Below are 10753 nucleotides of genomic sequence, written 5' to 3'. Positions count from 1 at the left end.
CCCCTAGAATGTTGCCATATTTGGAAGCCATAGAGCCCTCGCTCCCTCTCCTGCCTCTTGTCATTTTGAAAATTAGACATTGATTATATTTTATTTTTGTTTAAAATTCACACCTATTTAATATCAATATTGGTTGGAGCAAGTAGAATAGTTAACTTTAATATTATGACTTATTAATTTCACCAATTTAAGTATTTACAATTATAACATTGAAAATTTTATATTTAATTTTTACTATTTAACTTAATCTCTAAAATCCTTAGAAAATTATATCTTATCATAAAATTGCCATTACTTATTTATCGTACAAACAACAATGTTTCATTTTATATAAATAACATAAAGAATTATTTCCATTCAACTTACATTCAACTTAAATTGTTCTTAATATAGATATGATGATCACAAAACTTTTAACAACACCTTTTAAACTACTTACTCTTTGAAACCTTTAAACACAATTATATATATATTATGTAACAATTATAAGAGAAAATACTATGTATACTTTACATATCATTTTTCTACTTTGTTTCATGATACACCATCGATAGAAAGATCATCCACGTATACATCATGTTCAATACATTATAGTTTATTAATATATGCACAATAATTTTGTAATTCAAATATCATAAGTCCTTTGATGCATAAGTGGTCTTTGAATATATGTTCCCTTACCAACTATCCAAATCAGTACACGTCATCTTTAAGGGTAAGTATTGAACAAATTCAATTCGTTTTACTTTGAATACTTCCACCCAAAAACCTGGTGGACACTTAGTAAACATGGTGTGGGAGACGTGCTATGGGGACCGCATTCAACTCTACAGTTTTCTTTAATACAAGTCCAAAGTCGTCCCTCATGTCAATCTGTTTGCAAGTGATTCCACAAGGAAGTGCCCAGTCAAATGAGTGGAGGAAGGCAGCCAAAGTCCAATGAACCATACGGATCCCGAAAGGTCGCCCTAAGCATTGTCTTCTCCCAGCTCCAAACGGAATCAACTCAAAATTATGTCCCCTGTAGTCTATCTCACTATTATCACCTTCCAGAAACCTCTCCGGCATAAATTCCAAGGGTTCTTTCCAGATTGCAGGGTCCCTTCCTATTGCCCACAAGTTCACCGTCACCTGAGCGTCTTTGGGTACCATATATCCCTCAATTTCACAATCTCTTACAGATTTGAGGGGGACGAGCAGAGGAACCGCCGGGTGCAAACGGAACGTTTCTTTCACCACCGCATCGAGATACGGCAGCCGATCTAAATCATGTCCTTCCACTTTGCGCTTCAGACCAACTACGTCATCCAATTCTTGTTGCACTCGTTTCATTTTCTGCGGATTGCGAATGAGTTCTGCCATTACCCATTCGATCGTAGTGGTAGTCGGATCAGTACCGCCAAGAAAAAGTTCCTGGAAAACAAGCATTGAGACAAAATTAGAAATCTAGAAACTCCCATGAATTTATAACTCTAATTGTCTTTTGGGTACTTACAATAATCAAGGCTCTAATATCAAACAGTGTGAAATCCTCCGTTCTAGCATCGAGCAGAGCGTCTAGAAAATCCTTGTCGGAGTCCTGCTGAAGCTTTTTGTTTTTGGTGGTAATCCTATCCTGTATGAACAAATCAATAAAGTCATACATCCTCTTCAAATGCTTTGCCATCTGACGGGACACACCCTGAGGATCCACAAGCCTAACAAGGGGATAAAAGTCCGACAAATTGGGCAGTCCATAAAGCTTTACGATTTTCCACATGGCATCCTTCAACCCTACAGAAGCTGGATTGTGTGGATCGATTAAACTTGTGCCGAAGATCATGTTGCCCAACACATTCATTAAGTTGCTGAACGCCATATGCGGAATATTTACAGGCTTTCCCTTGCTCTCAAAAATCAGTCGAACTGTGTGAAATATCTGGTGTCTTCTGAGATGTTGTCGAGCTTCTAGTCTTTGTGGGCTGAAAAGTTCAATAGTTGAAATTCGTCTGAGATACCGCCATTGAGGTCCAAACTCGCCCCATAGTACGGAAAACTTGTGGTGGGAGAAGACTTTGGCTGTTTCCATTACTGTCCGCCCAACAAAGATATGGTCATGAGTTTTGAGCACCTCCTTCGCCATGGCAGGAGACGAGGCCACCACAATTGTTTTCATGCCCAGACGGAAACTCATGAGTGGTCCGTATTTCAGAGAAAATGCATAGAGAGACTCATGAGGCCTTTTACCCAGCTTAAATTGGTTTCGTAGAATATGCCAAGCAGTAGGTCCAGGAGGAAGAGGAATAGCTGGCGCCTTCTTCCTCTTCCATTGAAAGAAGAGTAATGTTAGAGGAATTGTCAGAATCACAGAACACCAACAAAGCCACGGGATTTCCATAAAAAATGAGCAGAAAGAGTGAAGAAGTACACAAAGCAATTTCCTTTGCTTGTCAACTATTTCTTATCTATTAACCACATTAGAATTTTGTTGGGAGCAACCGTGTGAAGGAAAACACGATTTTCTTTATGGGCAAATGTGTAGTTGATAGAACATTGAATAATTTGGCGGCGTCAATACTCGTGTTTTGACTTTCCACCCAATTCCAAAGACATATTCAACTTGAAATTTATCTTGGTTGAACAATTCTTTCATTTACATATTTATCACTCTATTTCAATCCCACGAGGCTTCCAGTCTCCTGCAATAATATTTCTCTTTTTTAAGTTGCATTTGATCTGGGAGGATCTAGAAGACTTGACCTCCCCCTTTCTACTTTTTCAATCCACCGCTAAGAGGAAGCGGATTTCTCGGATATGATAAGGACCGAGTTACTATTGAAAGTATGAAGCTTATATTGAGGAGGTGGCAGTTAGAACCACCAACCTCCCCCTTACTGTTCATGAAATCGGAACAGTCACCATCTTGATTCACACAGGCACATCATCTTATTAAAGAAAATAAAAGAAATATATACAACACAAACTGTTAGAACAGCAAAACAGTCAGGGCAGAAACCGCAGAGGTGGTTAGAAAACTAAACTACCAAACCTAAACTATCTGAACAATTAAACAAACTAAAGATCCCGAAGGATTGGTTAGCATTCCCCCCTTAATCCAAAGGGACATCTATCATGACAAGCAGCATTCGGAATCGTTCAAATTTTACACGTCCCAATGCTTTGGTGAAGATATCGGCAATTTGATTTGCAGTGGAACAATGTTGTAAATGTAAGGTTTTGACCTCAACATGATGTCGAATCAAATGATATTTGGTGTTGATATGCTTGGTACGATCATGAAATCTAGGATTCTTGGCCAATTGAATTGCAGAATTATTATCAACAAGTAGAGGCGTTGAAGTTGTCTATTTCTCCTACAAATCATCGAGAATTTTCCTGAGCCACACAATTTCTTTGGTGGCTTGAGCTGCTGCTACATATTCGGCTTCAGTTGTAGAGTCAGCAGGAACTGTTTGTTTCTTTGATCTCCAAGTGATAGCGCCTGATCGAAGAGTCATCAAATAACCAGAAGTAGATACCCCATGTTCTTTGTCGCCATCAAAATTTGAATCAAAATAACCTGTGAGATGGAAGTCTGAAACCTTTGAGTATTTGATGCCAAGAGTCTAAGTTCCTTTTAAATATTTTAGAACTCGTTGAGCTGCAGTCCAATGTCCTTCACATGGTTTATGCATAAATCTGGACACAATTCCTACTACAAAAGTATTAGAATATCCCAAAAAAAGGCATTTTCTACTTCTAGCTCCCAATTTATTTCTTAGCTGTGCAAGAACCAAAGCATAACAAGTGGAACCAAAAACTCTAAAATGCTTAACAGTTGGAAGATGACCATGCCACAGTTCATAAGGAGTTTTGTTGTGTAGGGCAGCAGAAGGACTCCTATTCTTGATGTAGACAGCACAAAGAACGGCTTCCCCCCAAAACATCAACTTAACATTCTTAAAAAACATCATAGATCTTATGATATTTAGTATTGTCCTATTCATGCGTTCTGCCACACCATTCTGTTGGGGATTATAGGGAACAGTGGTCTGATGTTTAATACCATTATCTAGCAGATATTTTTCAAATTCATGAGATGTATACTCCCCACCATTATTAGTTCTAAGGGTACCAATATTGAGCTGAGTTTCATTTTTAATCCACAAATGAAAATTTTGGAATGTAGAAAAAACTTGAGATTTGTCTTTTACTAAATAAACCCAGCACATCCATGTATAGTCATTAATAAAGGTCATTAAATATTTATTGCCATTTGCAGATGGAACTGGCATGGGCCCACACAAATCTGAATGAATAAGGCCTAGCTTTCGAGAAGCTCGAAACACAGAATCATGAAAAGGTTGCTTACTATGTTTGCCTAAAATACAAGCATCACATGGGGAAAGTTGTCTTGGAATAGTAGGAAGCCCTTGAACTCCATTATGTTTCAGTAGTCTGAGACTATCATAACTAATATGACTAAATCTAGCATGCCATAACAAGCTGGAAGACAAATTACCACTATGTTGAACCAAATGTGTAGTATGATGAGAAGTAGATGAGGTACCTTTCAACTTTAACAGTTTGTCCTCTTCCACTCCGGTCATGATAATCACACGATCAGAAGCTCGTTTAATCTCAATGATGCCATCATACATATGTATGGAGTGACCTTGTTGTCTAATATGCACAAGGGATATCAAATTTCCCTTAAATTGGGGAGGATAAAGAACATTAGAAAGTATGTAATCTTCCAGTCCAGGTAATTTCAGTCAAACAGATCCAATACCTGAAGGCTTTAACTGAGACCTGTCAGCAAAATAAACCACTCCATCTACTTGATCATTGAATGTCTCAAAGAAGTCTTTTCTAAATGTCATATGGCACGTAGCTCCAGTATCTAACAACCAAATGTCATTCCAAGAGGAAAATGAAGTAGTGAAAATTTCTTCAATGCCAAGATTACAGTGTGTGACAACATAATGTGCAGATTTAGGAGGGTTACCTTTGTTTGGTGGCTGCTCTTTCTTGTCACGAATCTTCTCCCAAGGAGTTCTACAAAGACTGGCTGAATGGCCCATTTTTCCACATCTATAGCACTGCAGAGATTGCTTGTCTCTGGGGTGATTGTCTCTGTATTGGAAGTCTCTATGCTGGTTTTGTGGCTGTGAATGTTGTCTGTCACCTTGGTAATTTCTACCCCCCCTTCCTCTTGACTGTCTTCTGCCACGACCTCTACTACTAGTGTCATGTCTCGTAGATTCATCTTTGGATGGTTGCCCCTGTTGTGCAAGACACAAAGTCTCAGCATTGGGAAGTGACTCCTTCTTCCCAAAGGCTTTTTCTCTCTCAGCAATTTTCTCCACAAGTTTATCAAATGTTATGTCTTTCATTTTTTCACTAGCTTGAAAGGATTCAAGATAGTGTGAATATGTAGGATAAAGGGCTTTAATAAAAGCAATGAGTTGGAGATCAACTTTTACACCCGTGGCTTCAATATCATGAAAAAGAGCTATGATTTCATAGGCTAACTTTATAGGATCATTATCTTTCATCTCTAGATGGAATAACTTCATTAACAATTGAATAATTTCAAGCTTTGAATGAGAATCGTAAAGATCTTTAAGTTTCTTTAAAGCTGCGAAAGCCGTTTTACAAGAATTTATATGTCTACTTACCTCTTCACTGACAGAGGCAGCAATCAGAGCATAAGCCTTTTTGTCTTTACTCTTCCAGATTGCTTGTTCTTTTGCTTCTGTAGGTTGTTCTAGCTCTTTGCTATCATCTTTGCTTTCACAGACATCATCCCACAAATCATTAAAAATTAGAGTGTTCTAAACTTTCTGAAACCATTCTTGATAATTCTCTTTACCAGAAAGAACTATTCCAACGATTGAAATTAAAGAATGCATTGGAATTTTTTCTTTTTTTCTTTTTGATGCAGTCTAAACTTTGTTTTCTATTCTATGTTGATAGGTCTAAACTCTATTTTCTATTCATAATAAAAAACTAAAACTGCAGAATATGATTATAGACTTATAATCATCTATTATCGTGGCTCTGATACCACTGAAATCGGAACAGTCACCATCTTGATTCACCCAGGCACATCATCTTATTAAAGAAAATAAAAGAAATATATACAACACAAATTGTTAGAACAGCAAAACAGTTAGGGCAGAAACCGCAGAGGTGGTTAGAAAACTAAACTACCAAACCTAAACTATCTGATCAATTAAACAAACTAAAGATCCCGAAGGATTAGCTAGCAGTTCATGCCTAACAATCGGTGCTTCTGCACATACCTCGTTCATGGTGAAGCCTTAAAATAGATTTCGTTTGAAAACAAAGGTAGTTCGTGGAGGTAGGGCCCGAGCCCCTTCATTTACACAAGATCAAAACAATAATTAAAACCATACAACCCAAAATTAAGGAAATCATATGTTATAATATTTTAAGCGATTATTAAAAGATTGTAAGGTTCAAATTAGGGTGTATTGAATATTTGTAAAATATTATTGTTTTAACCCCATTTTAGCATATGAAATTGTATATAAGGGGGAGTGTTTGGCTTGTAAAAGCAATCAATTGTCATTGTGAGAAGAATTTAGAATTTCTCTTGAAAAGAAATTGGAGAATAGGAGTCTTCATGATTTTTGTAAGCACAAAGGCGTTTGTCAAATTGTAATACTCTTCAGTGTGATTGGGTTAACAGGCAATTGAAGCCTAGCCCATGAAGAAGAGTATGCGAGTGTCTTTAGGTGCGAGAGGAGACTATGAGAGATGTTGCAAGTTTGAAGCTTGGATGATGTAATAAGGCAGTTTATGCTTGGCGCCATCACTAAAGTGGCCTTACATTGAGAAGAGGACCCGGAGACGTAGCTCATATTGAGCCAACTCTGTTATCAAGCTCGTCATCTGTCTTCTATCCTCTAATTCTCTTTTATTTGTTTCATTTTAAATTCCTTCTTTAAGTTATTATTTTAAAATTATTAAGTTGTGCAAAGGATTAAGTGAACTTAGCTTTTGTAATTTCAACGGTTATAAAACATAACCATGCAACTCTATTTGCGATCGGGATAAATCTGTAATTTAAATTAAGCACAGTTTTATTTGTAAGCCTTAATTACAGATCAAGTGGTATAAGAGCAGTTTAACAAAAAAATTGCAAGTGGTGGATGTTAACCAGGTTGAAATTAAAGCAAGGTGAAGGAACACTTGAAGATTTTAATCCAAAGATTGGATCGAGGCGAGTCAGTCAAAGAACAACCATGGCACAATCGGAAGAAGGAAAATATGCTAGTCCTAAACTCTTTGAGAACAAAGAACAATTTCGTAAAGCATTTTTAGACATGAAGATGATGGTGGAAGAGTTGTATAAGGATAGGGAGAATAAAAATGAAAGAAAGGACAGAAAGAAGAAGGAAGGTGAATCCCCTTCAAAAGATGATAAAGGTAAAGGAGTAGGAGGTGGTAGTGACCCTCCTAAACCTCCATCCCCGTCTTCTTCTTCTCCATCCTCTTCATCTTCTTCTTCTACTTCTTCCCCCAAGAAGAAACAACCTGTACAGTCCGAGTCTAATTCACCTTTGTTAAAGCTTGATATTAAATTTGAATTGCCAACCTATAATGGAGAAGTGGAAGCAGGAATACATATATATACATTCATACATACATATAAATAATGCACACAATCTAATCCAGAAGCATCAAGAAACTAATATTATAATAATAAAATTTATACATTATGAAGGTCTTTAGTTTTCTTCGTAGATAATTTAAATTTGATTGCTATTTTAATTAAATCATTAGATTATTATAATATAATTTTATGTTTACTATAATTTATTCTATAAATTTTATATTTTGATATATTAATTGTGATTGAAAAAATTATAGGAATAATTGGTAAATATTGCACATACTTGCCTCTCCCTTTCTTGCTTGATCTCAATTTCTTGTCCATGAAATCCTACAAAGATAGATAGTATTAAAAAACAAGTGTCACATACTGGCTAGTACTTGCCTTGGTTTTAGTATAGTTTTAATAATAATTAATAAGGAAAAAAAATAAGTAACTCTTGAAATGAAATGTCTTCGGATTGCTATATTTAAAAAAAAAATTAAAGAATAAGTGATATATTTTTATATATTTTTATATTTATTTTTTTCTAAAATAGGAATACAATAATAATAATTTTATACTAATTTTAAAATATTATAATAATAATAAAAATATGTGATATATTAAAAATAATTTAATATTAATAGAAATATAATATAAGATGGTATACTAATATTGTAATTTTAATTATTATAATATTTTTTTATTATTATATTATCTTACATAATGTATTTTTGTTATTATTTTGAAATAATTTATAATTTAAATTTTTTAAAAAGTATTATAATTTTATTTAATATTTTTTAAAGGAATGCTTCAATTTTAATTTTTGGGACACAGGAAAGCATAATATATAAATTAAAATAAAAGATTATATATGATAAAATGTTTTAGATCCATGTGATAAAATTAAAAAATATTTTATTCCTATATAAACAACCTTTTTATTTATTAAATATTTATCTTATTTTAGTTTTGAATTTTTAAAATTATTTAAGACTTTTATTAGAGATGTTTCATTTGCTAAAGAGTTAGTTTAAGTAAATAATTTTTTTTTTAAGAAAATAAAATAAAATAATTTTTAAGTGAGTAAAATAACTATAAATAATAATAATTTTTGAGTTAGGGTTAGAATGCCATATCAATCCAAAAACATAATTTGATACCTTAGTTTTTAAAATTTTACAACAAAATAAAATTAGCTGATGTAGAATGAATGTCTCCTTTTTTCAAATGTGTATTTATTTTTGAATTTTTGTAACAAGATAAATGTACAAATTATCCAAAAAATTCATAAGAATAAAATTAGATAATCAAGAAATTATAATAAAGAATTATTTTTACCTAAATACAAATAAAAGGTAAGTTATTTACTATGTAAAAATATAACATTTCACCAAGTCTACACTATTATCACTCTATAATTAACAAACTATAATGAAAAGAATATTATTTCATGATTCATTTGAATAAGGACAAAAAAGCAACCTTCCATTATTTTTTTTACCTAAACCACTTGCGTTAAAAAAAATTATACTTCTTTTGCCAAATTAAAGATTAGACAGATTAATTTATTTAAAACTTCAATTTTATGAGTGAAATACTAAATTTTTCAATTTTGGAAACGGTCAAATTTTGAATTTTTGGATTAATAATTAACCTTCATATTTTCCACTATATAGTGATATAGTGGAAAATTGAATCGTCATATCTATTTTCAAGAAGATGACAAATGAATTTCTAAATATAAATTATTATTATTATTTATATTGATTCTTAAATCTAATTTAGTTATCTTAAGTCTTTAATAAAATGTATAACATGTTTATGACGTGAGACATTTTTATTACTCTTCATATAAAGACATATTTTCTATAAATAAAATAAGAAAAACATTGTTAAATATTTATAATAACTAATTTTAAGTAATTAAAAATATAGAAAAATAAATAGGTTAAGTTTTGAAATGTAGAAATATAATATATTTATTTTATTTATTTGAATACAGAACATTCTTAATTTCATATATCATTTAGGATATAACTTTAAAAAGTTATATATAATTAATGATAAATCAAATATATACATATAAATATAAATGTTTATTTTATTAATATTATAATTTTAAAATATTTATATTTATATAAAAATTCATTTGCATCAGCTAAGAAAATTATTGTTAATTGAACATTATTACCAAAATTTAATGGCCTTACCTTGAAAATGATAGATTTACCATATAAAACAAGAGCCGTGATACACAGCTATAGTCCCTACCTTTTGCTAATTTTGTTTTCAGTTAATCAATTGTTTTCTAAACGTATGCATGATTTGGTTTATGTGTTATTTTATAGAAAATTATAAATAAGCCCATCTATAAATTTAAGTAGTTTAAATTTAACAATATAATAATTACAAGTAGTTTAGACATTTTAAAGATATTTATTTAAAATCTATTACTATAATAATATTAATTAAAAAAAATTAATTTTTTAATTTTTAATTTTTTTAATTTTTATATTATATTAGATTTTAGTCTATTTATAAATATTTATTTTATGTAGAGGAATCTTCAATAATCTTAAAATGTATTGATTTTTAAATAATTATTTATAAATATTTTTTATTGTATTGATTTTTAAATAATTTATTTATTAGTATTTTTATTTTAATTTTAATATTATATAATATGTCAATTTTTTATTTTTATTTTTATATTAGAATTTTTACTATTTTTATTTTCTATTGGATCTTATGGCATGTATTTGGTATTGTGGAACCATCTTTAATAATTTTAAACTGCATTATTTTTTAGAATATCTTATTTATGAGCATTTTAGTCTATGGACTTTTAATGTATATGACCTTTGGAAGAAATAATCTTCACTTAGATTTTCATCGACCCTATCTAGATTCTATATTACATTCTAAAAACACAAAAAAAATTCTAGATATCTTGTTATTTTAGTTTACACCTTAATAAAATTATTGGTAGGATCCTTTAAATTAAATAAATATATTTAATAAAAAAATTAAATAATTTATATTGATCCATAAAATCTTTTTAAATTTATAAGTGGGGCCCAATCCCACAATTTGCATATAACAAATCAAAAAATCATTTTTTAAATTTTAAGAGTTACCACT

The 10753-nt window shown here is 31.6% G+C and overlaps 2 protein-coding genes across 2 annotated transcripts; both read right to left on the bottom strand.

Moving 5' to 3' along the window:
- Positions 1-614: 614 nt before the first annotated feature.
- Positions 615-2474, bottom strand: LOC131039088 (cytochrome P450 76T24). Its single transcript, XM_057971735.2, has 2 exons — positions 1496-2474; positions 615-1413 (listed from the first exon to the last, which is right to left on the bottom strand). Exons 1-2 carry the CDS (start codon positions 2375-2377, stop codon positions 781-783), a joined length of 1515 nt encoding a protein of 504 aa, XP_057827718.2. The 5' UTR covers positions 2378-2474; the 3' UTR covers positions 615-780.
- Positions 2475-4534: 2060 nt separating this feature from the next.
- Positions 4535-5386, bottom strand: LOC131856201 (uncharacterized). Its single transcript, XM_059207620.1, has 3 exons — positions 4988-5386; positions 4772-4882; positions 4535-4662 (listed from the first exon to the last, which is right to left on the bottom strand). The coding sequence occupies exons 1-3, from the start codon at positions 5373-5375 to the stop codon at positions 4595-4597; spliced, it is 567 nt and encodes a 188-aa protein (XP_059063603.1). The 5' UTR covers positions 5376-5386; the 3' UTR covers positions 4535-4594.
- Between the last annotated feature and the right edge of the window lie 5367 nt (positions 5387-10753).

Source organism: Cryptomeria japonica, chromosome 7, assembly GCF_030272615.1.
Source record: "Cryptomeria japonica chromosome 7, Sugi_1.0, whole genome shotgun sequence".
Lineage (NCBI taxonomy): Eukaryota > Viridiplantae > Streptophyta > Pinopsida > Cupressales > Cupressaceae > Cryptomeria > Cryptomeria japonica.
Note: the sequence above shows the minus strand (reverse complement) of the source record. Positions and strands in the feature narration are given on the sequence as shown.

Coding starts and splice junctions, on each gene's coding strand:
- LOC131039088 (XM_057971735.2), bottom strand. CDS start 2,377: ATGGAAATCCCGTGGCTTTGTTGGTGTTCTGTGATTCTGACAATTCCT. Junction 1,414..1,495: donor ATATTAGAGCCTTGATTATT/GTAAGTACCCAA, acceptor CTTGTTTTCCAG/GAACTTTTTCTTGGCGGTAC.
- LOC131856201 (XM_059207620.1), bottom strand. CDS start 5,375: ATGAAAGACATAACATTTGATAAACTTGTGGAGAAAATTGCTGAGAGA. Junction 4,883..4,987: donor AGAGCAGCCACCAAACAAAG/GTAACCCTCCTA, acceptor TTTGGTTGTTAG/ATACTGGAGCTACGTGCCAT. Junction 4,663..4,771: donor GTCTCAGTTAAAGCCTTCAG/GTATTGGATCTG, acceptor TGTGCATATTAG/ACAACAAGGTCACTCCATAC.